We start from the raw sequence: 27,356 nt of genomic DNA, 5'->3' as shown, positions 1-27,356 counted from the left end.
GAAGCGGTGTAGAAAAAAGCTATGAAAGGAAAGACCTAGAGTGTTAATTGATTTTGCAAGGAATTTGATTACTGACTGAGGTTGAGGAAATATATTTAAAAAAAAAACTTTTGTTAGAATATATAGAATATAAAATAAAAATATAATACAAGAAGTACGTATGATTTATTTTTGTGTTACCCACACATTACGTAATTCTAAACAATTTTTAATATCATATCAAAAATCGACCGTTGCAGCGGGGATCGAACCTGCATCTCCGACTTACCGTGTCGGTGCTCTAGCCAATTAAGCTATGGAACGATGTAACCACTAGATCGAAGTTTTTGATATGATGATTTTATTTTCGGTCTAAGCAACCGTGGTGCCGTCTATATCGCTTCGATCGGTTCGATTCCTGCTGGAATGGTCGATTATTATCATATCAAAATATGATATGAAATTGTATACAAGAAGTACTTCGTTTCCGCTACGAAAAGTCGTAGTTGGGATATTTTGAAGTTTATCGACCGAAAACAAATAAACCTCAGGAATTTATAACATTATTATCTTTTCTCTTATTATGTTAAGATTCAAAATCAACATTTAATGAAACAACTTTTTTCGGATTTTATCGCGGTTTATTATTAACTTTTGATTCCCGACGTTTCGCATACTTTACAGCAACCATGGTCACGGGAGGACTGAGGTGTCAGAAGTCCCAACGTTACAAAGTTATTCGAAACTACCCGACATACATCAATATCTTATATAGTCCTATCTACGCAGAATGTGCTAATTGAGTCTTTAATCTGTGGTGAATTATGCTTGGTTTTTGATTTAATTATATTACTAATGGGGTCCCAAGCAGGTGGTAATTGCCAGCCATCTTCTCTATTGAAATTTGGATGTTTTTTAATTTCAATAGCCTCACGGATCATCCTTGGTTGGAATCGGTGTTCTTTTGCGAGGATCTGTGGTTTATCGAATCTAATATAATAGCTAGCTGTGTCTAGACTGTGTTCACAGATTGCGGACTTAGTATAGCGACGATGTTTTAAGTCAGCTATATGTTCCTTAACGCGAGTTTTGATCGATCGTTTTGTTTGTCCTATATAAGAGAGACTACAGTCACAATCAAGCTTGTATACTCCTGCATCTTGTAAGGGTATATGACACTTGACAGATGGTAAAAATTGACTTATCGTTTTTGGCGGCTTGAAAAAAGTTTTTATAGAAGCTCGCTTTAAGATGAAGCCAATCTTGTCAGTGACCCGTTTCATAAAAGGTAGCACAGCAGGTACTCGTTCGACGGTAGCTGGTTTCACACGTTCACTGCGATGAGGACGCGGTACCCGAAGCTTGTTGTCTCGCAGTACTTGCTTGACATGTTGAAGTTCGGTCTCCAGGTGTCGCTCATCGCAGATCCCTCGTGCTCTCTGAAACAAAGATTTACCCACGGTAGCTAACTGTGTTGGATGATGGTGTGATTCACCGTTTAAGTACCTATCCGTATGGGTATGCTTTCTATACACTGTATGGCTTAAGGTATTGTTGGGATTACGGATGACTAATACATCTAAGAAAGCTAAAGATTTATTTGCCTCCAACTCCATTGTGAATTGAATTTTGGAATTTATGGAGTTAAGATGGTGTAAGAATATGGATACTTTATCAGATGGTAATATTGTGAAAGTATCATCTACATACCGTTTGTAGAACCTGGGTGTTATGGGCGAGGTACGCAGAGCAGTCTCCTCGAAGTCCTCCATAAATATGTCGGCAACAACGGGGGATACTGGTGAACCCATCGCTACGCCATCAACTTGCTTGTAGAACTGATTATTCCACAACATGTAGCCAGATGTAAGGCAATGCTTGAGAAGGTCAGCATATTCTATCGGCATGTCATTTTCCTTCAGCTTTCTTGACACAATACTAATGCAATCTTCAACTGGTAAGCATGTAAAGAGTGATTGCACATTAAAACTAACCATAGTTTCATTGTCACTGAGATGTAGATGTCATTAACAAAGTGGTACGAATCCCGTGTATGTGCTCTGGTTTGTCCACGCAGTGGCGAAAGTACATGGGCAACATTTTTAGCCAGTCTGTAGGTTGGTGAGTCGATCTGGCTTACAATTGGACGGAGTGGAGCATTAGCCTTGTGTATTTTTGGCAAACCATACAGCTTAAGTGGTTTTGGACAAGAAGGAATCAAAGATTTGACGTCTAGATTCAACGACTCGGAGTACTTTTTAATTAGATTAGTAGTTATTTTCAAAACTTTGTTAGTTGGATCAGCTTTGATATTTGTATAAGTGTTTTCATCCGATAATAGTTGTTGAATTTTATCCCTGTAATCTGACGTATCCATCACAACCGTTGCATTACCCTTATCTGCACGAAGAACCGTTAATTCACGTCTGTTTCGAAGATCTAATAAAGCTTTTAATTGTTCGCGGGGAAGATTTAGTTTCGGCACAGAACTTCGTCGTAATGCTGACGATATATCTTGTCTGATAGCCTCCGAATCTTCCTTCTTTATATTGTTTCTCGACAGGCAGTCTTCAACGTTACAAATAATTTCTTCGAAAGGTATCTTGCGAGGTGTAACAGCGAAATTTAATCCCTTTTCCAAAACTTTTATTGTGTTTACATCTAATTGACATTTTGACAGATTGACAACCGCGCGTGAGCTGTCATTGTCTGTGGTGTTCAATTTGTTGTTTATGACATTTGATTTGCTGTTTAACTTATCGAATTTTAAAATTTGTCGTTTTTTGCATTTATCATATTTTGATATTTCGCGCTTATTCAGAGTCTTTATGCAATTACCTAAATCAAATGTCGTTAAAACTATCTTTAACGCGGCGGTCACCCATCCGATTTCTTTTTCTAAGGCGGCTAGATTGGAACGATTTTGATATATCACCGTCCGTAATAACTTTTTACTCGCCTGGTTTAAGACTTTTGCGCTCCCTAGGATGTCGTTTTTTGGTGAAATCTTGACACACGTAGGGATAAGATTTTGGTCTCTGCATCTCTTCATAAGATCTTCCAGGCGGCGAATTTTATTTGCGATTTCCAGTCCGTACTGGTTCACATATTGTTTTCTAATGTTTACGCGAATTTTACTCATTTAATGAAACAACTTTTTTCGGATTTTATCGCCGTTTATTATTAACTTTTGATTCCCGACGTTTCGGATACTTTACAGCAACCATGGTCACGGGAGGACTGAGGTGTCAGACGTCGAAACGTCGGGAATCAAAAGTTAATAATAAACCGCGATAAAATCCGAAAAAAGTTGTTTCATTAAATGAGTAAAATTCGCGTAAACATTAGAAAACAATAAAATCAACATTATTAACAAATAAATTTAAAAAAATTAATTAAAAAAAAGGTTTATATATTAAAATACGAAGATAACAGCTAAATAGTACTTCTCTGAATCAAGATTCTCTCTGGATTCATGGGGCATAGGACCGAACGGAGTGGCGAACTTGGAGGCCTATGTCCAGCAGTGGACTGTTATGGGCCGATGGATGGATGGATAAATGCTGCTCTCAAGTAGTGTTGCGTTCCTGTGGTGAGTAAGGTAGCCAGAACTCTTGGAGGGGGGTAGGGTCGGCAGCGTTTGTGATCCTTCTAGCGTTGCAGACTTCTATAACCTACTGTAATAGCTAAGCCGTACGATTGCAACTTAGTTGTATAAAAAAAAATACATGAGAATAAAACAAAAATTACCAATGTATGTAATAAGAATATCGAATTTAATCGTAATTTATATTTTACCGATAATTAATATTCAATTTTTTTTGTTACAGGTGAACTAATGATGTGATATAAGCAATTATGTAGTGAATAAAAAAGTGCATTTCGGTTAGCTAGTGATGTGTATGTGATAAAGTATCGATAACATGGGATGGTCCGTGTTGTTTATATTGGTTGGCTTGGCGGCTATTGTCAGCTGTCAGAATTGTCGAAAAGAAGAAAGGCGGGATAGGGATTGTGAAAATGTATGTGATAAACATGGCAATTGCAGGATTCGTGCAGCGCTACTGTTACCAAAGAATACCACATATGATGCATCGCTTCCAGTGGTAAGTTATTACTTTTAAAACTTTTTTATATCTAATTATTCGACGTTATTGCAAGCTAAATAGTTAACAGTGCAGTCATGTTTTTGACCATAATTTGAAGTTATTAAACTTCTTTTTTTGTTATTTTTTTCTTTCATATTTTTATGTTACATGTATTGTTTCTGGTTGTGCAATAAAGTATATTTGTATTGTATTATATTGTAATTTTTTTTTCGTACTAGACATGTTTTTTAAGACGTTTCTCAAGTTATTATTCATTTCTTTACATGCCAAGTAAGTTATGTTAACAAGTTAAAGGGCTTATTTATGCTGTATATGAAATTAAAAAAAAAATATTCTATCTATGTTTTTCTTTTGATAACTTTCGGTTGTAGTTTATTACTTATTTAGAGAAGAGATATTAAAATTTTTAAGTGTATAAATTTCTTAGTAGGAATTTAGAGTTTTCTACACAAAATTTTGTTCATATGATGAGAATGATTCTTAAATTCATTCTCTTACTTACAACTACAATAACCCAATAAAATTATCAACAAAAAAAAACTGTACATCTTCAACCATAAAATTATAAGTCAGCCATTTAAATCGAATGTAAAGGTAAATAAAATAAAATAAAGTCTGCAGTATTCATCTTTCATGAAAATTAAGTATGAGAGCATATTTTCGTTTATTTCATTTCACCGATGAATTGATGAAGTCAGAATGACTGCAAGTTCGATCTTCAATCATGAATGACATGTGTATGCCTTAGAATTTAAGGTAAAGCTTTAGATTAGGAAAAACCGAATTTCGGGACCGTGAGGGGTGGGGAACGCTACCCCTGTTACCACTGTCACACTTAGAAACCCCATGGTTATGGAGATATCCATGGTTAAAGTTTTGAGGTTAGAACAAGAATTTCGCAGCTTTCACACATTATTTTCACATTTCACGCGCGTTTTTTTCACATTTCACACGCTATTTTCATATTTCACACGTTATTTTTAGGTTTCATAAGTTATTTTTAAAATAAAAACGATCTCGACTCCAAGATCAACAAACGATACAACTTGCATTATTCATGTTCCGTTCCATAGTTTTTACACGTTATTTTCACATTTCGCACTTGATTTTAACATTTCACACGTTAATTTAACGTTTTCACACGGTTTTTTAACAAATGAAACAACTAATGTTTAACAACTGAGAAATAGATGTTTTAATAAAAAATGACAGGCCACTTATCGTTTCGCTCCAAAACAATGTAAGCATAAATTCATTGTGTTTGTTTAAATAACTGTAAAAGCAAAGGTCTAAGACCATACAGCCTTGTTTCATGTTATGTTTTTTACTTAAATATATGTTATTTTTATTTATTTACTATTATAAACGAAAAATACTCAAAATTTTAGTTCATTTTATATGACAATAAATAAATAAATAAAATATAATGAAGTGAAAAACATGACATGAATAAAAAAAATACCATAATCTATCTGACTTCAGAAAGGGGCCGTTTATAGGCCTAATTCCGTTACAAAAAAAAACCCTAACTCTAATTTAAAAATGACACCGTTTATAGACATATGTAGTTTTGTCACTAAAAAAAAAAAAAAAATAACCCCAACCTATCTAATTTAAAAATTACACCGTTTATGCACATAGTTTTGTTACAAAAAAAAAATAACCCTAACCTATCCAATTTAAAAATTACACTGTTTATCGACATAGTTTTGTTACAAAAAAAAATAACCCTAACCTATCTAATTTAAAAATTACACCGTTTATAGACATAGTTTTGTTGCAAAAAAAAAATAACCCTAACCTATTTAATTTAAAAACTACACCGTATATCGACGTTATTTTATAACAGTAAATAAAAATAAAATATATTTAATTAAAAAACATAACATGAAACAAGGCTGTATGGTCTTAGACTTTTGCCTCTACAGTTATTTAAAAAAAGATAAATTTATGCTTACATTGCTTTGGAGCGAAACGATAAGTGGCGCGCCATTTTTTTTAAAGCATCTATATCTCAGTCATTAAACATCAGTTGTATCGTTTGTTAAAAAAACCGTGTGAAAACAATAACTTAACGTCTGAAATGTTAATATCAAGTGCGAAATGTGAATATTACATGTGAAAGCTTTGGAACTAAGCATGGTTACCGCAAGTTGTATCGTTTGTTGATCTTGGAGTCGAGATCGTGTTTACGTACTCCTGTTCGAAAATAACTTATAAAGTTGCGAAACGGCGTATGGGTTGCACTGCCCGCAGCGCCGGAGCTAAGGTGAAGTCAGACTTAAAAAAATTTAAAATTCTTCCTCTAATCTCAAAACTTTGGATATCTCCATAACCATGGGGTTTCGAAGTGTGGCAGTGTTACCTTGTATAGCTTCCCCTACACCCTCCGCCCTCCACACCCAAAAACCCCATAATTCGGTTTTTCCTAGGGGTAGAGCTTAGCCGAATTAAATGTTTATGTGGACGGGGCGTTTGTGTTTGTTTTGTGTATTTTCCGAACCAACGATATATGATTTCTTTTTGCTGATAATCGTTAATTAAGAGGTATTTATTTATTTGTTTTACATATATAATATATATTTTCTTACTGAATGATGTATACCGGAAGACGTAATATAAAAATTGTATTTCTAATTTTGCTTTTCTGGTACAGCTCTGTATTGCATGTTCTACAAGCATTACATTAATGAAACATGATATATATAACCTTGTATAACATGATACAAAACCTACTCAAGATTTCAGTATTAGAAGCAATCCTTGAATAAACACTGTCCATTTATTTCAGCAAGGCACTCTAATATAAGTTTATAATCTGTACTAGCTGTGCCCGCGGCTTCGCCCGCGTTGAAATCAGTTTGTCACAAAGTTTTCCCGGCAAACTTCCAGTGAAACTCTCATCAAAATCGGCTTAGCCGTTCCGTAAACCTTCCTCTTGAAGCCCTCTCTCCATTGGTGAAACCGCATGAAAATCCGTTCAGTAGATTTTGAGGGAATCGATCACATACGCTTTTGGGGACTTTGTTTTATAATACACTAACTGTTGCCCGCGACTACGTCCGCGTGGTTATAAAGATATGCATTACTATTAAGCTGCTTAACGCAAATTATTTTTTTATTTCAGTCACTTGAAATGCTTATCACTCTGAGTAACTTTTTCAAACGCACAATTTAGTATAATTTAATAGTTATTTTTATAAAACCCCTCTATACACCACATTTTTAGTTTTATTTTCAGGCTGCAGTATAAATAGCCTTTCAGGCGAACTTATGGCTGCTGTATATGTTTCATACAAACTATCAACCCCAATTAAACCCCCTTAGCGGTGGAATATCGCAAAATCCGTTCTTAGCGGACGTCTGCTAACTATTATCTACCTCCTTGCTAAATTTCATCTTTGTCCATCTTGGATGGATGGACTATCCAGCGGTTTTTGAGTTCTCGTGATGAGTGAGTCAGTGACCTTTCTCTTTTATATATATAGATTACGATGTATTATTTGGACACTTCCTCACCATCTATAGAGCATACATTTTAAATTTCAAATCTCTTACGTTAATAACATAGGACTTTCATACAAACTTCCAATCCCCGTTTTATCTTCTTAAGGGTCGAGTTTCATAAAATCCTTTCTTAGCAAATGTCTACGCCCTATAAGAAACGTACCTGCCAAATTTCAAGTTTGAAGCTGTTATAGTTTCGGAGATTTCGTGAGGAGTGAGTCAACCCCATCCCCTGTTTTAAACCCAAAAGGGAGTTGATTTCTAAAGATACATTATTTCGACACCTTCTCATTATCTATAAAACATAGGACTTTCATACAAACTTCCAACCCCCGTTATATCCCCTTAAGGGTCGAATTTCGTAAAATTCGTTCTCATCGGATGTTTACACCCTATAAGGAACCGACTGACCAAATTTCAAGTTTGTAGCTGTTATAGTTTCGGAGATTTCGTGATGAGTGAGTCAACCTACCATACCCCGTTTTAAACCCAAAAGGAAGTTGATTTCTAAAGACACATTATTTGAACACCTTCTCACCATCTATAGAGCATACATTTTAAATTTCAAGTCTCTTACTTCAAAAACATAGGACTTTCATACAAATTTCCAACCCCCGTTTTATCCCCTTAGGGGTCGAATTTCGTAAAATCAGTTCTTAGCAGATGTCTAAGCCCTATAAGGAACCTGCCAGTTTGTATCTGTTATAGTTTCGGATATTTCGTGATGAGTGAGTCAACCTACCATCCCTCGTTTCAACCCCAAAAAGGAGTTGATTTCTAAAGATACATTATTTGGACACTTCCTCACCATCTATAGAGCAATACATTTTCAATATCAAGTCTCTTACTTCAAAAACATAGGACTTTCATACAAACTTCCAACCCCCGTTTTACCCCCTTAGGGGTCGAATTTTGTAAAATCAGTTCTTAGCGGATGTCTACGCCCTATAAGGAGTCTACCTGCTAAATTTCAAGTTTGTAGATTTTATAGTTACGGAGATTTTGTGATGAATGATTCAACCTACCATCCCCCGTTTTAACCCCAAAAGGGAGTGCATTTCTAAAAATACATTATTTGGACACCTTTCCACCATTTATGGAGTATACATTTTAAACTTCAAGTCTCTTACTTTAAAAACATAGGACTTTCATACAAACTTGCAACCACCGTTTTACCCCCTTAGGGGTCGAGTTTCGTAAAATCCGTTCTTAGCGGATGTCTAAGATATAAGGAGCCTACCTGCCAAATTTCAAGTTTGTAGGTGTTATAGTTTCGGAGATTTCGTGATGAGTGACCTTTCGCTTTTATATATATTATAGATTAAAATATTAGAATCATTTTTAATCCTAAAACAATTGATTCATTCACAAAGGATTAGTTTATTTATTTAGATGAATATAACATAGCTCTTTTATTTATTTTTAAATATAAATAATAATTTTAATGTAATTAATATGTACGATTTTTATTTTTGTGTTACCCACAATTAGGAATTCTAAACATTTTTGAATATCATATCAAAAATTGACCGCTCCAGCAGGATTCGAACCCGCGTCTTCGACATACCGTGTCGACGCTCTAGCCAATTAAGCTATGGAACGATATACCACTAGAGCGAAACTTTTGATATGATGATTTTTACTTTCGGTTTAAGCGAACCGTGGCGCCGTCTATAGTGAGTTCTTTACAGAGACTCGTAACTATTCAAAGTTTCATATTACAATGAAAATCTTTGACAGGAGACGACACCATGCTATTTTTAATATGTACGATTTTTATTTTTGTGTTACCCACAATTAGGAATTCTAAACATTTTTGAATATCATATCAAAAATTGACCGCTCCAGCGGGATTCGAACCCGCGTCTTCGACATACCGTGTCGAATGTCGAATTTAGTAACTCCTATTCACGTTGTAAAGCTTAGGAAGGTTATCTTGCTAATATTTGCCTAGTTACATTACAAACGTGAAATTTGTAAGAATGAATGAATATACGGTCCTCTGTCGTATTGTCAATGCGTATAATACGCAGTATCAAAACTTAGACCTGTTTTACCTAAGAACGAAGACGGCACAAAAAAAAATCAAAATCATGCATTTTTCGTAGTATCATCAAAAATATTCAAAACCAGCACCTACAGATTTATACACAAACCCACACTAATACACCTTCGTCTTACACGAACACACATTCACCTTTTCATGTCTTACACTCACCTCCAACTGCAGTAGAGGTGACGGAACATAGCAGTTTACTTTTTATTACTTTCTGTTATTTTTTAAATATAGTGTCTAATTGTGTATTTTATAATGATTAATATTTTTATATATCAGTGTGTGAAAATAAAAGACTTTAGTGATTATAATCTATTTATTTATGTATTATTTGTAAATAGAATGCAATAATATTTAAGTTAAATCTGTTAGTTCATGAATTGCCTTTGTTTATAAATAAATAACTAGTCAGATCGTATACAATTTTATCAAGAAAAACACAATTTTATTCCATTAAGTCTTCACTGCTCGAACGTCCGAAACGAACTGGCGAGGCAATGGCGACATCTCCATTTTATTTACAAAGGGTGGGGATGGCGCCATGCCCGCGTGTTTAATAATACAAACGAAAATTAACTTGTATCTATGTTATTTAACTATTAAAAATCATTATAATATTTTAAACTACATTTGCAACCAAGTATGAGTTTCATTAGCTAACCTCATAATAAATGGAAACAATATTGTTGACACGAGGCAATGGCGGCATCTCCATTTTATATAGAAAGGGTGGGGATGGCGCCATGCCTGCGTGTTCAATAATTAAAAGGAAAATTAGCTTACATCTATGTTATTTTACTATTATAAAACATTATTATATTTTAAACTACATTTGCAACCAAGTACGAGTTTTATTAGCTAATTACATGATAACCGGATATAATATTGTTGACAAGTGTGATTCTATTGTGGCCATATTTGTACATTGTATTGTAATATACTATTGTAACATAACGCTGTCGGATTGCCTATAAAATAAATAAATAAATATATGTATGGACGGATGAATTTTTGGATGGGTCATTCAAATTTAAACTCGAATATTATTTTATTGGAACTAAAATTTGGGATTAGAATAGAAAATTACCTTTTAAATAGCTCTAGAGTAACAAATACATATTTTTTGTTACGAAAACCTTTCGGAAAGGGGTGACGTAAATAAAACCAAGCGCCATAGCTTAGCTTAGTTAATCCTAGATCACTAAACATATTTCGTTGTTACTATGTCACAAAACATTCGACTGACAGATTAACAAATAAAACTAAAAATATTTGTTTTATTTATTATATTTCTGAAAAAAAAACAATATGGCACGGATGAGTCATTATTTTATATTTAGTACTAGATTCTGCCGGCGACTTCGTCCGCATGGAATAGAAACAATTCTGTCATACATGATTTTTGCGAAACCTTAACTGTTTACGCAGCTCACGCAGCAGATGATCTCAAAAGGACAAAAACCCTGATTTCGAATCATTGTTCATTGGTGCTCCGCTTCTATTGATCTTAGCGTGATGATATACAACCCATAACCTTCCTCAATAATTGGGCTATCTAAAACTGAAAGAATTTTTCAAATCGGACCAATAGTTTCTGAGATTAGCGCGGTCAAACAAACACGTACTCCGGGTATTAACGGCTTTCTTACACATGTAGCACGAGTATTTGGATTTTTTTTCACACCGTGTCACTAAACATTCGTTTGTGGGTCGAATAATTCGCAATATCTCCGGAAATGGTATGGGTACAACCGGGTCGCTTCAGCATGCGACAATTATTAATCAATAAGGAAGGTGCTCAACGTGGGCAGCGCAGTGAGACGTCGGGAACACCTGCACACCGAATGCGGAAGGGGTCTGTCGACTGTGAGACGAATGATTAGTGATCTAGGGTTAAAATAATAAAATATTATGATAGTCGTATAGAAGCGAAGCAGATAACGATAACGCGAATTACAATACAGCCAACAAAAGATATAACAAAATACGGTTATTTTCTTTGGTGAGAAAATACAAGTGGATTATAATTTTTGCTAAAAAATATTGTAGGTAGTCGTACGTAGTTTGCTAACATGAAATGTTTCCATTGTAATAGTTAATTCTTTTCAGCGTTTTATTAGCAATAAAATATGAATCTACATTGCTTTCTTCGTTTTATGAAGCGTAATTAATTATTTGTTCATTGTTCATGCTTATTTTTTGTTTGTTTTATATGTAGCAGTTAATATGTTTAAATTGCATTTTGATTAACTGTCTACCCTGGCAACTAAATTGCTCCTTTCGAACAGAGCAACGGGTGAAATTAAATATAGCCAAAGTAGGTTACAACATTATATGAATAGCCTGGTTGTAAGGTGGTTTTAAATTATATGTTAAATTGAAATAATAAGCATACACAACATGTTTTTTATTATTAAGTATCACAACATCCGCTGGATCATAGTTGTTCATTCCTTTTTTCTACATAACGAAATGTGTTTCTTATCAGCTCGTTTTATGATTATGGCACTTTAAAAAAGTAGTCCCAAGACTGCCTAGAAAGGTTAGGACATGATAACAGTTGCGTTTATTCGCAAACAGATCGAAGGGTCAATGTTAACGTAATCCCGCTTCTATAAAAAATTACCTTTTAAGAAGAAAATTTTATGTTCGTTCTCAAAGATAATTTTCAATTTAATGTAGGGTTTGTAATAGGGTTTCTATGATACCGTAATAAAATTGAAGATTAAAACATATTATACTTTATAGAAAATACTTAAAATCAACGTAGCTTGTCATACGACGATTATTATTAATTATTGTGTATGTTTGCAAACGAAAAAATGCTTCATCCTGTAATATTCTGCTTCTGCAAGCTCTGATCCTTCTCCTACATGGGGAAAGAGGCCTATGCCCAGCAGTAGGATGTTACAGGTTGAAGCGATACATACTACATATCAAACTATTCTTTTGAACACTATTATAGAAAAAGAATCAATTAATTAAATTATATGGTGGACGTCAATTATTTGGTGTAACAGCCGCTCTGGTGTAGGGGTGCGAATAATCGCCTAAACACCGACGGTTTCAGGGTTCGCTTCCTGCTCGGGATGGATTTTTGTAATTGTATTTACAAATATTTATTTTCGGTTTGGATATCTGTCCTTATGGGTCTCGCCACCGTGCCTCAGAGAGAATGTTAAGACGTCGGTCCCGGTTGTTATCATAAATACATGATAGTGATCGCTACTACTACTAAAAATAAAAAAAAATAAAAAAAAAATAGTAATAAATTTTATTATATAATTAATTTATTAGTAATAAATTTTATTTATTAATAAAATAAATTTTTTATTTTATTACTACTACTAGTAGGGATCAAATCTTATTGTATAGGGCAGCGTGGTAGATAAGACCAATCCTTCTCATACATGGAGAAAGAGGAAATGTCCAACTTTGGGATGTTATAGACTGAATGCAACTATTTGGATGAACGGATTGCAAAATACCGCGAGAACACTTGACGAAATAAGTTGATTTTTTTTTCTATTAAAGGGGAATCTTACCTCATGTGATACTTACTGTTAATGAAGATCAAAAAAATTCTAGTATACTGAAGTAAAGTATGTACAAGGGAAGCGAAAAGCGGGAATAAGTTAAATAGATTTTTATTTATAATAGTCTCCGATTGTGTCGGAGGAAGACTAGTGTCATTATTAAACTAACAAACATAATATAGACAAATAACATAACTAAAATAATTTAATTTAATTCGAAGTTAAAATATATCTTGTTTCATAAAGTTTCTCGGCGAATTTTAATTTGTATGCTATGTATACGTGAAACAAAAAATTTGTACCCCTTTATAAAAAAAAAGCGCGGACGTAGAAGTATAAAATTTTGCACACTCATACTTTATATAGAGAAAGAGTGCAGAATTCTATTTTTTTTAATTATGCATAAAAATACAACAAATCTACTGATACAGTACAAAAAAAAAATCATTACAAACACTACCATCTATTTGACACACGCACGTATATATATATACTTTTTTGTTATAGAAGTATAGTCTTTGACAACAGAACTTTAATTATGTTCAAACTTATAATTTACATTACTTATAGTCGAATTTCGACCGCTGAGTGACAACTCGTTCTACTTAATGGTTCATTTGATTAAGAGACAGGATAGAGAGATATTAAATCATAATTAATCTATTCTTTCCAAAGAATACAAATAAAACAGACAATTACGAAAGAAAATAGAACACTTTAATATCATTTTTTTTTCCACAAAGGTTTTCTAAACGCCATCTTTGCAAAAGCGATATAATCCAGAGCTTTTTGAAGATTAAACAAATAATGTAAGTTGTGTTCTGTTTCGACAATGTTTATTATCAAGTAAAAAATTTTAAATTTATATTTCAAATACATGTATATTTCTCTATCTTCACTTATATTCAAAATAAGTTTAAGAAAGATAAAGCTACAGACGCCAGCTAGATTAAATTAAATAAAGTACCTGGCCATTTCCATTGTGCTAAGCTACGTTAATCCACAGTGTATTACCATACTGAGACTATAACTTTATCTAATAAAATTGAGATTTTAAAATTTAAAACCAAAGGCTTTGTTAAAAATATTTTACCATGAATAGTGATATTACTAAGTTATTTTTTTTTATTTATTCTTAATAAAAGTCTTATATTTTTTATAAGTAATAATATCTCATTCTCAATTGTTATTATTAGGATGACAATCTATAATTTCCGAAGAAAAAAAATATATTAGAATTTGTATTTCTTAATATGTACGATTTTATTTTTGTGTTACCCTCACATTAGGAATTCTAAACATTTTTGAATATCATATCAAAAATTGACCGCTCCAGCGGGATTCGAACCCGCGTCTCCGACTGACCGTGTCGGCGCTCTAGCCAATTAAGCTATGGAACGATGTACCCGCTAGAGCGAAAATTTTTGATATGATGATTTTTATTTTTCGGTTTAAGCGAACCGTGGCGCCGTCTATAGTGAGTTCTTTACAGAGACCCGTAACTATTCAAAGTTTCATATTACAATGAAAATCTTTGTATTTGTATTTCTTGCTATTTAAAATATATTTTTCCGCAGGTGGAGCCAGTCTTCGAGCTAGCTTTACAAGACGAAACCGTTCGCGAATTATTCCCGCCGTGGCTTTCATTCGAGTGGATGACGTATGACGTCACGGACTGCGATGCTGCGTATGCTGTCATCTCAGCCATCGACGCATATAACGACTGCGCTCATGTTTTCTTTGGACCATCTTGTGATTATGCCCTGGGTAAGTTATAGGATTACAAACACATATCACCTCTTAAACAATCAAATACTTTTGATATGTCTGCTAACGAATACTACTGTCATAGTCTTTTATAGTCATGCATTAAGTAAGTTGATTATAAGGAAAAGAAAATTTTGACATAGCATGAGATGACTATTATTATGAGGAAAGATTGAACAACTGTCATCACTCGCTGGTGTCGGTCGATATTGAGTTAGCGTGACCACACAACACGTCAACTTTATATAAGATAGTTATAATTACGACTCGTCCATCCGCCTTATAATTATATTATACATAGACTAAGATACATAGAATAAGGTACATAGAATAAGTTATATAAAATAATTCATAGAATAAGCAAGAGACGCAAACTCAGCGTCTGGTCGGCCCCCCCTGACATCCACTGGGCCCAAGACTGTAGTAGTTAAGCAGAGACATTAAAACCTCCAAATCGGTTACATGTCTTTCATTTTCTTTAATTTAAATTAAGTTAGTTAATAGTAAATTAATATAAATTGTTTCCAAATGCTCCGAAACCAAAAGTAGATAGAGACCTAGTAGTAATAAATAAATAAATAATAAATATCTAATAACATACACACACGCGACGTACGTAATATCACGATAACGCGATGGACTAATAACATATAAATATAAAATATCGTTTTCTAATAATTTTATACCTTTTTTTTAAATTTTAATAAAATTTAAGAAATTATTTTCCATGATTGTAGTCGAGTTTTAGTATATTTACGTTTTTTGCTTACAGTTATTTTGATTACCTTATAATGCTTACAGTATACATTAACAACAAGTTTCAAGTTAAGAAAAAAATTCAATTTACTACCATTTATTATTCCAATTAGCATTACGTTATATTAATTCAGGTAAATTTATATATAATTATTTATATATTATATAATTGCCGTTTAACCAATTATTTGGTTTGCCAAACTAAAGTTGGACAAACCAAAGAATTGGTAACTAGGTAAATATTTTAAAATATAGGATTGAAAATTTAATTTTTATGGTAATAATCAGAAAAGTTATTAATTTATTTTTAATCGGTTAAAACCATAAAAGAAAAATGTCGTAAACTTGTTAATAACTTAGAAAAAAAAAAAACAATTGTTATTTAGACTACATGACTGAAGGAAAACTTCTATAGCATTAGGCCTGTACTGTTTCGTAGGTATACGAAACTTAACTGGTTATGAGAGAAAGCGAGAAAGAAAATTTGTGCTCGCACTTCTCCCTCTTGCACTATTAGCCTCGCCCGATCACACTTTTCGTAACGCTCTCGTCACGCATTCACCAGCTTACTCCCCAAGTCAAGCGTGCGTAAAGAAAATATACTTTAAAAAAAACCAGTCAATTTTTCCGTAACTGTGAAGAAACTTCTAAATTAACGTACCAATATCTATCAGAAAAGTAATGCTTTTAGAAAGTTTCTAAAGCATTACTTTTCTGAAGCATTACTTTTTTTGAAAGTTTTTCACAGTCACATACAAAAAAAACAAACTCCGAAAATAATTTCCCAAAAATAGTTTTACAACTGGTTGGAATACATTGCAGCAATACTGAAATATACATAGATTTACGTTCAGTAACCTTCCAAATGTATTAGACTGTTGACGTTGTAGTATTTCAATTTTGCTTCGTAAACTTAATTTAGGGTAAAATGGCTGTCGAACGATCCTGATTCAAAGGAGATTAAGTTTACTTGGTAAACGAATAGGTTCCCCGTGCGTAAGATGAGTTATCGCCACTTTTTAAATACATCGTAAAAGTTGTATCTTTAAATGTTTACGGGCCTCCTGAAGTTATTGTAGTAAGTCTCATCATCAAATATAAATATCTTGTTCAAAATATCATATAATATTATATCATACTGCTCTCAAGCTGTATCATAGTAGTCATGTGTTTTTTTAACTTATACTTTAGTAGGTATATTATAGCTTAAATAAATATATAAAGGCCCGCATACTATAAGGCCAAGCACACAATACGTAGCACAGACGTTCCGACTACGGCAAACCACCAGCCTGCACCTGTTTAGCCTAGTTTGTTATATTTTATATATATATATATATATATATATATATATATATATATATATATATAAAGTTATGTCCACAGGCTTATAATGCCCGTGCTTTTGTTATTCCAATGTTTAGTTTTGTTACTGATCGTTTAGTTGGTACACTACTGCAGCTTACATTAAGAGAACCCATTATTCTGTTTTAGTATCCCTAATGCAGACGTGAGTCCACCGACCAAAATTATGCTAACTTAATTGATATCTTACATGCAAAAAGACATTGACTTTTTTTCATTTTTTTTTTATTATATTGCGCCTTACTTTAATTATTATTGTCATTATTATCTATGTTTATATATACAGTTTGTTATATTTGACATGAGTAGTGATCAAACTCGTGACCGCCAGTGTAACACTTACTAGCGCAGACCTGACAATACTACTAAGATCCATGTATTCAAATCCAGGGCAACTCATCACGTTCCAACAGAGAATAATGCAATTAAAATTACTCCTATTAGACTAATTTATGTGGCGGCACGCCCCTATTTCATATTTTTAAAATGAACCGTAAGCTGTAGGTAATTTTTTCTGTTTATAAATTTCATTAAAATTTCTATTAGGTTTTACCTTCGTTAAATTTCGTTGTTTGTCTGATTGTTTAGAGTTTATGATTATTAATACGCTTTTGTAAATTAGGTATGGCGTGATACTTTAAAACTTTTATTATTATTTGAATCTATCAAAACAGTCTGCGAATGTCTCACAGCGTTTCATTTTCTTATGTAATGCAATGGCAGATAATTTTCCTTCCAAGATTTGTAACTATAGTTTTTTTTGTTTATTATAAATTTAAAAAAAAAACTTGGAATTATGACTTTATGTGCTCGACGTTTCAGTTTGGGGAAGAACTTTCGACAATTTATTTTAGTTAAAGCATTGTTATGACTACATTAAAATGATTCTCACATAATTGTAATACAACGTAGGTAGACGAAAAAATAGTCAACTAAATACGTATTATCAAAGATTACTCCAAAACTTGTAATCAGATCTCGATGAAATTCAAATGTGACCACATGATAAACACCAGCTTTCGATTAACTTAAAAATCATCGAAATCGGTACACCTAGTAAAAAGTTATGCGGATTTTCGAGAGTTTTCTTCGATTTATCTGGGATCTTATTATCAGATCTTGGTTTCCTTATCATGGTACTGAACTAGGGATATCCCCTTTCCAACAAAAAAAGAATTATCAAAATCGGTTCATAAACGATGAAGTTATGCCCGAACATATGTACATTAAAAAAAATCTATATGGTCGAATTGAGTACCCTCCTCCTTTTTCGAAGTCGGTTAAAAAAGAAAATTATCTTATTGGATTAAATTCTGCGATTAGCAAGCTAAAAGAAACAAAAATAAACAACCGATTTGGCTTATATTGTCATAATTATCGATTTACTATCAGTGTTGTTTTATTTGCATATGTGGATGTGTGTTTGTTCATGAGTGTGTATGTATCCGCGTACCGTCTTCACAGTTGGATAGCATATTATTTTAAACTTCTAACTCTCCTGTATAAGAAATAGCCCAAGGATTGAATATTTACAGAGATGTAAGTAACAAAATATATTTAAAACACACAATATTAATTAGAAATTGTAGAAAGCGTCGTCAACCGCTGTTTACTCAATCAATAATCGATTGAAAAACGTTTTGTCAAAGTGCCAACTGACAATTAGCGCTGATTACTTTACAATCGTACCAATTTCGTTGGTGTAATTTATCGTGCGAAGACCGGTGATATTTGTTTTTGCTCGTGATTAAATTAAAGGTTCTGTCAAAATCGATAAATGAATTGGTTTTTTAATATAGCTGTACCATAGCTGTCTGTACACGTGATTTTGTTTGCGATCGCCATATTCTCTTATTAACTAGCAGTGTTTTGGTATTAAAATGTTCAACGTGATTCTTTAAATTGGTATAAATTTTTTATTTATGAACCGATTCATGTAATTTTATTTGCGATCGCCATATTCTCTTATTAAGTTAATTAGCAGTGTTTTGGTATTAACATGTTCAACGTGATTCTTTAAATTGGCATAAAATTTTTATTTATGAACCGATTGACATAAACACACGTAATGCTAAGCGAAGCTTAGCGTATATTAGTGAAACCACATCTAAGTCGAATTAGCCGTTTCTGAGATTAGCGTGCACAAACGCATAGAAAAAAAGACAAAGCGACAAAAATTCTAATAATCATTGTTTTAGGTGCTATTTGCGTTGATAAAGATCACAATAATATTTTTTCTCATATATCTTCCATGTACAGACAGCGACCCGTAACATTTTTCTTATATGTATTGATGAAATAATTAGTTTTAACTAGTTTTTACTATTGTTATATGAAATAAAATTGTTCAGAAGTATTTCTAGAATCTTTGACATCGCTCTGGTGCAGTGGTACGTGCACCGTACGGGTGCTCACACACCGACGATTACGGGATCGATTTCCGCTCGGGATGGATTTGTATTCGTTCAAACATTTCTTTCCGGTCTCTTTGGTTGATCTTGTGGGTCTTCCCACCGTGCTTCGCAGAGCACGTTAAGCAGTTGGCCTCGGTTATTATCATTGACACCTAATAGCGATCGTTACTTATAGTAGATAATATATCCACCAACCAGCAGTGGATCAGCGAGGTGGATTAAGTTTCAACCCTTCTTGTACACTTGTACATGGAGAAAGAATTCTTAGCTTAGGAGTGAAATGTTAATACAGAATCGTGATCGTGATTTGTAGAAAAAAAATAAGAACATCTTTCTTTTTTTCTTTCTATGTTCACAATATATTGCTAAAGAATCAAATAAACATGTAAAATAATGTTGTATCTGTTACTTCGCCGCCGTACTGCCGTACTTTCGACGCCGCGTTGGCGCAACGGTTACAGCCATGGATTGTACCTGTTGCGCTGGCGGTTGCGGGTTCGATCCCCGCACATGACAAACATTTGTATTGACCATACAGGTGTTTGCCGTGGTCTGGGTGTTTGTGCAGTCTTTGTGGGTCTCCCCATCGTGCCTCGGAGAGCACGTTAAGCCGTCGGTCCCGGTTGTTATCATGTACACCTGATAGCGATGGTTACTCATAGTAGGGAATATATCCGCTAACCCACATTGGAGTACCGTGGTGGATTAAGCTCTGATCCTTGTCCTACATAGGGAAAGAGGCCTATGCCCAGTAGTGGGATATTACAGGCTGAAGCTAGCGATCTGTTACTTTGTAACCGACTGACGTGATTACGATCCAGACCTTTTGTTTAATAGGAAAAATGGGTATACCTTTTAGTTCTCAGTTAAATCACAGCTTTTTGAGTTGCTTAAGGCGAGAGGGGACAGACAAATTGGTTGTCTCTTCAATTAGCTGTTGATAAAAGACTCAAACTGTAATATAAGGTACTGTAATATTTGTTGTAAGCGGGGATGGAACTTGTGACTATAAGCGCAAGAACCAGATGCTGTGATGTTATAGTTCACTCAATTACATTAGTTATTAAAAAATTAGCTGTGCGCGCGACTTCGTCCAGGAGGAATAACGAAAAAGCTATTTTTCAGTTAGCTGTTATAAAATAAATAAATTTTTAAAATAAAAGTAACCTAAGTTACTTCTTATTCTCAGCTATCTGCCAGAGAAAGTCCCGTCAAAATCGGTCAGCAGTTTCAGAGATTAGCCGGATCAAACAGACAGAGAGACAGACAAAAACTGTAAAAAGTGTTATTTTGGTATACGTACCGTGTATGCATACATATACATTTAGTAAAAAGCGATTATTTTAATATTACAAACAGAAACCCCAATTTTATTTATTTGTATAGATGTATAGACATTAATTCGGTTAAAAATTAAATGTATAATAATGTGTTGATAATGTGTAAATACCGTTTTCATGTACAAATAAACATAAATAAATATAAATATTAAACAATCTGATTTGTGGTTTGTATTGATCTGCAAACAACAATTTCATTTGTGTTTATATTTTATCGCTTGCATTTCATATACTTGATTGACATTTATACATTATGTACAGTTTAGTTGAACAAAAAAGTGCTCCACAATGTCACGGAGAGCGCGTTAAGCTGTTGATCCCGGTTGTTATCATAAATACCTGATAGCGATCGTTACTCAGAGCCGCAACATATCCGCCAACCCGCAGTTCAGCAGCGTGGTGGATTAAGCTCCTATCCTTCTTCAACTTGAAGAAAGAGGCCTATGCCCAGCAGTGGGATGCTAAAGGTTGAATCGTGATCGCGAGCGAGAAAATCCTTCTGCAAATCTTAAAAATTTAAAAAGAAATATAAATTATATGGATAAAGTCATTACTGGTGTAGGTCACTGTTTAGAGTCTGGTGTTGCCAGACTGGGGAAGTACCTTGACCTTGCAGAAGATCACAACTAAATAATACTGCTTTCAAGCAGTGTTCTGTTCCTGTGGTAAATATGTTGACCAAAGCGCCTGGTGGGTCGTGGGTACGGTCGGCAACGCGCTTGCGATGCTTCTTGTGTAGCAAGCGTCTGTAAGCTACAGTAATCTCTCATCAAGTAAGGCATATGATTGTTTGTCGACCTAGTTGTATAAAAAAAATAATTATATGATTACTAGCTGACTCGGCAAACGTCTTGCCGCTAAACGCTATTTAAAAGTAGGGGTTGGTGGTAGAAGGGTGAATATTTAGGATTGTATGTATTTTTCAACGCCAAATCATAATAAAATAAAAACTAAATAATTTATCTAAAAATTAAAAAAATAATTTAGAGGTGGACTAGCCTTAACATTTAGGGGGATGAAAAATAGATGTTGTTCGATTCTCAGACCTACCCAATATGCACACACAATTTCATGAGAATCGGTCAAGCCGTTTCGGAGGAGTTTAACTACAAACACCGCGACACGAGTATTTTATATATTAGATATGGTTTGTCAGATACGAATAGACAAGAAAGCGTTGCTTGTATTTTTAGCAGCATGCAACATTAATTACACAGTGAGCGCATATTTATCATCCTAAGATTGTCAGTGTAGTATAATATGTCGGAGTTCGTACAAGTACAAATAAGTCTTGTATTTTCATAACATAGGGATAAATTTATGTATATATATTAATTTTATTTATTTAAGTATATTTTACTTCTCTCACTTCAGAAATAATTTAAAATTCATGAAACCCACACTTATTTAACATTATACCGTTTCAGAATATTCAGTTACGATGTGATTCAATTTAACAATCCGACTGTTACCGACGTTTTCAATCTGCGGCTACGAATCCACATCGCCACTTCTCTTTTACACGCCTCTATTTTCTTATTTGTACATATACTGAAGTGACATATAAGTAAATTGTTTAATACATGGTTAGGTTAGGCTTCAGATTAAGAACCGTTGAATTATCTAAGCTCAAAATTTGACTGCTTATCGACATAATTTCGTTACAAAAAAAGCCCCTAACCTATCTAACTACCAAATTAGACTGTTTATCGACATAATTTGGTTACAAAAAAAAGCCTAACCTATCTAACTTCAAAATATGGTTCTTCATCTGAAGCCTAGCCCACGGTTATTTGTTTAAAATGTTAATTTTGTACTTATGGTTTCCCAAGTAAGAAAAAATGTCACTCGTCCTGTGACGACTGGCAGATGTGAAACATCGAAATAATTTTGTACAAGTAATAGGCATAAAACTACAGATTATGACATTAACTAAATATGACATGATGAAAAAATACAATATTACGAATTTTCTCCAGAAAATGATGACAGATTATTTAATAAACATTTTTTATATCCGAATTTTTTTATTTAAAACATTTATTTAGAATCGTGACAACTCAATTATTATATAGTATAGTTTAGAACATGTATTCCATCATATGCGTGGCGATCTGTCGCCACGACCTGTATCGCCACGCCAACAAACATGTTTACCCTCGCCTATAGACGTTTCAAATAAAAAAAGTTAAATACAAAACGGTTTTCACAAGGTTCTATTTGCGCTAGGGTCTTATGGAATTAAGTAATAATTTATTATTTTTGTAGGTACTTATATAAGCTATACTGTCAACAATACCCAGTGGGATGAATTTCACCTTTACACACTTTTTTTTTGTTGTATTTTCAGTCAGTCGGTCCGAACTATAAGCAAATTGGTTGTGATATTCGTCTGTGGCTGAGTGTGCCTCCAATGAAACATATACTCTCAGTTTTTCTCCAGTTTACTGTCTGTTTTGTAGTTCCAAAGTTATACTATGATGAAACCAGCGATCGCTGGTGTACGAGCCCATTGTTGTGACTTCTGCGTCAAATCATTATCGAAACCTCCAAAACATATTTTGACGACGCGTTAGCACAACGGTCACAGCACTGGCTTATGACTATTGCGCTGGCGGTTGCGGGTTCCATCCCCGCACATGGCATACATTTTTATTGGTCATACAAATGTTTCGGCAAACACAAGTACAAACCAAGTATCGTGTGTGATTTCGGACTCTTGACGCAGGACAAGATTCTAGTTTATTCTTTTTTGTCACCCACATTGAGTGTGAAGTAAAAAAAAAACTTTCTCGATGTATGTATGTATCGTAATGATACAATAATTTTAATATGTATATATAATAACGAGAAACAACGAGTGAGCTTAGTTGACCATTCTTAACCTTTCTAGTGGGTAGGAAAATAATTGAACTCGACTAGACAAGTCTAGCAAGGAATAGAAACAAAACGATTAAGAAGTCAAATAAAATTACAGCTAGTTTGCTCTGATTAAAGTCAAAAACTTAATCAGAGAAGACAAGAGAACTTAGATTAATTAACTTATTGTCAGATTTTGACAGTTGAGTGAACAGTCCGGTAAAAATCTAATTAACAAGTTAATACAATAATTTGTGTTAAATCAATTATAAAAACTCTTAAAAATATAATTGAAATTCGGATATTAGAACCCCTGGAAGCTTAATGAAATGACTCTCTCATCTCTTTGGCAAAATTAAGAGCTCGGTGGCTAATGAAATGTCCGCATCGTAGCTTTTTTATCGAACGTAAAGTACCGCTTACGATATACATGCTCTTCCTGGTGACTTTTCTTTAAAGTCACAAAAAAATAAATATCAGAATATATTTTTAAAAATTCACCTACGAGACTATGTTACGGTTCCTTATTAATTTTTTTGAATCAATATTCTAAATCCACGTCTTATTATTTACTATTTACTATTATTACAAAATAATAAAAAGTCAGCTGAACAATTTTTGTTCCCACGCGTAAATTTATGTATATAATAGCTGACCCCGCAAACGTTGTTTTGCCATATATTTTATTAACCCCCTTAATCCCCCTCATTAATCATAATAAGGGGGAGCCCTTTTAACTTAGTGGTATGAAAAATAGATGTTGTTCAATTCTCAGACCTACCCAATATGCACACAAAATTTCATGAGAATCGGTCAAGCCGTTTCGGAGGAGTTTAACTACAAACACCGCGACACGAGAATTTTATATATGAGATAAGTCAATTGTCAATAAATAAATAAAATAATAATTATAAAGTTTTTTTTGTTGTTTGTGACAGTCACAAAGTGTTCATTGCTCGCTATCATCATTACAGCCTAAACAGTCCACTGCTGGACATAGGCCTCCACAAGTTTACGCCAAAAATAATGTAAACTCATGTGTTTTGCCCATAGTCACCACGCTGGGCAGGCGGGTTGGTGACCGCAGTACTGGCTTTGTCGCACCGAAGACGCTGCTGCCCGTCTTCGGCCTGTGTATTTCAAAGCCAGCAGTTGGATGGTTATCCCGCCATCGGTCATCATCCCGGCATTGCTCGCTATGTAACAACTTAAATGTAATTTTTTTTTATTTTCATTGGACCTTTTTCGTTTTAATTTTTCAATATCATAAAATAACTGAAACCATTCCTATTGAGTTTTCCGTTAAAATTAACTTTCAGGAAAAGCTCGAATCTTGTATTGGGCCTAGGTTTCGCTTCTACAAAGCTGACTATGAAAAAATTACAAGTGCCCTGAATAATATTCTTGGGAGAAGAAATTGTCGAGTTATGATTGCTGTTCTGAGAATTATCATTGCTAAACATGTGCCCAAATCCAAAACACGGTCTAGTAAATATCCGCTATGGTTTTCTGCAGCACTGATAAAAGTCATCAATGAAAAATTTAAATATGAAAAATTTAAAAATTTAAAAATGCCAACCCTCGTGTTTTAATTACTTTTAAGTTGCTCAGGGAGCGTTGCGCGAAGCTTCATAATCTAAACTATAAATTGTATTTGAATAGCCTGGAAACAACTTTGTCTTCAAACCCTAAACTTTTTCGGAGCTTTATCAAGCATAAAAAGGGTAAGTCAATTTCCTATCCTGCCACGATGTCCTTAGATGGCGAAGTGGCTTCTTCCGGACCTGGACAGATATATAAATAATAGTATATAATATCATAAATAACGGTTCGTTATTAAACAGGTTTGTTATTTTTGTTGGCGTCCTGTCGTGTTAGCGCACTGGCGCGTTGGCGTGTTGGCGTGTTGGCGTGTTGGCGTATTGACGTGTTGGCGTATTTGCGTGTTGGCGTGTTGGCGTATTGGCACATTGGCGTGTTGGCGTTTCGGCGCATTGGCGTGTTGGCGTGTTGGCGTGTTGGCGTGTTGGAGTATTGGCGTGTTGGCATGTTGGCGTGTTGGCGTATTGGCACATTAGCGTGTTGGCGTGTTAGCGTATTGGCGTATTGGCGTGTTGGCGTATTGGCACTTTAGCGTGTTGGCGTGTTAGCGCATTGGCGTATTGGCGTGTTGGCGTGTTGGCGTGTTGGCGTGTTGGCGTATTGGCGTGTTGGCGTGTTGGCGTATTGACACATTGGCGTGTTGGCGTGTTGGCGCATTGGCGTATTGGCGTGTTGGCGTATTGGCGTGTTGGCACATTGGCGTATTGGTGTGTTGGCGTATTGGTGTGTTGGCATGTTGGCGTGTTGGACTGTTGGCGTGTTGGCATGTTGGCGTATTGGCACATTGGCATGTTGGCGTATTGACACATTGGCGTGTTGGCGTGTTGGCGCATTGGCGTATTGGCGTGTTGGCGTATTGGCGTGTTGGCATGTTGGCGTGTTGGACTGTTGGCGTTTTGGCATGTTGGCGTATTGGCACATTGGCGTGTTGGCGTGTTGGCGAATTGGCGTGTTGGAGTGTTGGCGTGTTGGCGTGTTGGAGTGTTGGCGTGTTGGCGTATTGGCGTGTTGGCGTATTGGTGTGTTGGCGTGTTGGACTGTTGGAGTGTTGGCGTATTGGCACATTGGCGTGTTGGCGTGTTGGCGTGTTGGCATGTTGGAGTGTTGGCGTGTTGGCATGTTGGAGTGTTGGCGTGTTGGAGTTTTGGCATGTTGGCGTGTTGGCGTATTGGCGTGTTTAAGTTAAGCGGACAATAAAAAAAATGTGGATGTTTCCGATTTTAGTCATTTTCCAATATGCAATGAATGCGTCAGATGTAGCCCGGACGACGACCACTGACTACTGCGCTCAGTCAGGCGTTATACACATTATATAATTTATATGTAGAAAGCCAGTAGAGATAATTCTAGAAGAAGTCTCTTCCAGCTAACCTGCGGTAGTTGTTTTATTTATTTTTTATTTTATTACTGGACTTTCATTTGGACAAAATATTTGTGTTGTTACGGCAATAAAATATATAGCCGCCCCCTATCTTCCTGTGGATGTCGTAAGAGGCGACTAAGAGATAACATAGTTCCACTACCACCTTGGAACTTAAAAAGCCGACCGGTGGCGGGATAACCATCTAACTGCTGCATTTGAAATACACAGGCTGAAGACGGACAGCAGCGTCTTCGGTGCGACAAAGCCAGCCCTGCGGTCACCAATCCGCCTGCCCACCGTGATGACTATGGCAAACACACATCAGGAGCTTGAACTTGCGGAGGCCTATGTCCAGCAGTAGACTGTATCAAGCTAAAGTGAAGATGATGATGATGATGAACACGGAATCGACTATCTGTTTAAGCGTTATATCAAGTCAGTCAGTCAGTCCACTGCTAGACAAAGGCCTCACTGAGTTCGCGCAAGACATCCCGGTTTTCCGCAATATAACAATATATTTATATATAATTACTAGTTGTGCCCGCGGCTTCGCCCGCGTTTAAATCAGTGAGTCACAAAGTTTTCCCGGCAAACTTCCAGTGAAACTCAAAATCTCAGCAAAATCGGCTTAGTCGTTCCGTAAACCTTCCTCTTGAAGCCCTCTCTCCATTGGTAAAACCGCATGAAAAGCCGTTCAGTAAAT

At 34.8% G+C, this 27,356-nt stretch overlaps 1 protein-coding gene and 1 pseudogene across 1 annotated transcript in view; one reads left to right on the top strand and one right to left on the bottom strand.

The window, feature by feature from the left end:
• Nucleotides 1–770: 770 nt before the first annotated feature.
• LOC123664163 lies at nt 771–3,128 on the bottom strand (annotated as a pseudogene).
• A 774-nt stretch (nt 3,129–3,902) lies between these two features.
• Nucleotides 3,903–27,356, top strand: part of LOC123664240 — a 55,179-nt gene continuing 31,725 nt past the window's right edge. The window contains exons 1-2 of the mRNA XM_045598833.1: nt 3,903–4,085; nt 14,765–14,954. Of these exons, the coding sequence (XP_045454789.1) occupies nt 3,903–4,085; nt 14,765–14,954 (373 nt within the window). The remainder of the gene's footprint in view (nt 4,086–14,764; nt 14,955–27,356) is intronic.

Source organism: Melitaea cinxia, chromosome 21 (assembly GCF_905220565.1).
Source record: "Melitaea cinxia chromosome 21, ilMelCinx1.1, whole genome shotgun sequence".
Classification (NCBI taxonomy): Eukaryota; Metazoa; Arthropoda; class Insecta; order Lepidoptera; family Nymphalidae; genus Melitaea; species Melitaea cinxia.
Note: the sequence above shows the minus strand (reverse complement) of the source record. Positions and strands in the feature narration are given on the sequence as shown.